The 1519-nt window shown below is 49.8% G+C and overlaps 1 protein-coding gene across 1 annotated transcript in view; it reads left to right on the top strand.

Annotated features, from left to right (window-relative positions):
- Positions 1-289: 289 nt before the first annotated feature.
- LOC131228698 (cytochrome P450 81Q32-like) overlaps positions 290-1519 on the top strand; it is a 45909-nt gene continuing 44679 nt past the window's right edge. Inside the window, exon 1 of the mRNA XM_058224540.1 lies at positions 290-1296. Within this exon, the coding sequence (XP_058080523.1) occupies positions 379-1296 (918 nt within the window). The 5' untranslated portion in view covers positions 290-378. The remainder of the gene's footprint in view (positions 1297-1519) is intronic.

Here is a 1519-nt window from a genome sequence, read left to right as displayed (position 1 = left end):
TTTGTGCCCTAATCATTGGGTTAGACAGAAAATATAGCGGCCCTTAAGAAGGTTTTAACTGTGCACGTTCAATCACCACATTTTTTATGGTACGGTCCACCTGAGATTTCGATTTGTACCATTTTGGGCCACACGCCCATAAATGACTATCCAAATAAATGGACGACTTGGATAAAAAACATAGATCATCTTAGGTCCACTGAGCACCGAGCAGTACGCTATCTCGGTCAGGCCCGAACAAAGCGTGTGAGGCGGGGAAACTTGACTTAGTAGCCCGGCCTCTTGACTATGACGTCATATAGAGGGCAAGTTTCAGTAGCGCATCGTCTACTACCATATAAAGTCGACCCTACTCGGTCTTTCTCCCATGTCGGAAAGATGGGAGTGTTCTTCTCTATTTTAGCTCTTTTTTTCTTCTATTTCCTCTTCTCAATTTCCAAGCGCCTACTCGCAACACCAAAGAAGCTTCCACCAACACCTCCATCTATTCCCATCATCGGCCATCTCCATCTCATTAAAAAACCCCTCCATCGATCTCTAACCGCCCTCTCCAACCGCTACGGCCCCATCCTCTCCCTTCGTTTCGGCTCCCGCCCCGTCCTCCTCATCTCCTCCCCTTCCTCGGCCGATGACTGCCTCTCCAAGAACGACATCATCTTCGCCAACCGTCCCCGCCTTCTCATCGGTAATCGAATGGCCTTTAACTGCTCCAACATTGTGTGGGCCTCCTACGGCCCCCACTGGCGCAACCTCCGCCGCATTGCCACCGTCGAGATCCTCTCGTCGAACCGCATCCAGATGTTCTCTGCCGTCCGAATCCAGGAGATCCGGTCCCTGGTGAAAGATCTGTTCCGGGATTCGGAATTGGGGAAATCGGTGGTGGAATTGAAATCGAAGTTTTCGGAGCTCACCTTCAATGTAATGATGCGGATGATCGCTGGGAAGCGGTATTACGGAGAGAATGTGGTGGATTTGGAGGAGGGAAGGCGGTTTCGGGAGATTGTCAAGGAGATTCTGGCAGTGGCCGGAGCGTCGAATTTTGGGGATTTCTTGCCGTTTTTGGGGTGGATGGATTTGGGAGGGGTGGAGAAGAGGATGGTGAAATTGGCGAGGGAGAGGGATGAGTTCTTGCTGGCTCTTATCGATGAGCATCGAAGGAGGAGGAACAAGGACGGTTTTTCTTGCGAAGAAGGAGAGGAGAAGAAGATGAAGAAGACGTTGATCGATGTTCTGCTGTCGCTGCAAGAAACAGAGCCCCAGTACTACACCGATCACATCCTCCTAGGGATGATTGCGGTAATTTTCACATCTCTTTTTCACAATTCGGCTTCTGCGCCCCTGCGTAGTAATCCAGACCGTTCATCCGTTAGATCCTGCTCTTATCTGTTATAAGCGAAGGATCTCACTAATTGGAGATCTCTCCGACCGCACAAAGGTGAATTTGGTACTCGCATTGAATGGACGGACTGATTTCTCGTTGATGAGATTTTCATCTTTGTGACCGATGCAGTGGATAAAC

This window comes from Magnolia sinica, chromosome 16 (assembly GCF_029962835.1).
Source record: "Magnolia sinica isolate HGM2019 chromosome 16, MsV1, whole genome shotgun sequence".
In the NCBI taxonomy this organism is placed as follows: domain Eukaryota; kingdom Viridiplantae; phylum Streptophyta; class Magnoliopsida; order Magnoliales; family Magnoliaceae; genus Magnolia; species Magnolia sinica.
The sequence above is the reverse complement of the archived record's forward strand: the minus strand, read 5'-3'. Positions and strand labels throughout refer to the sequence as shown.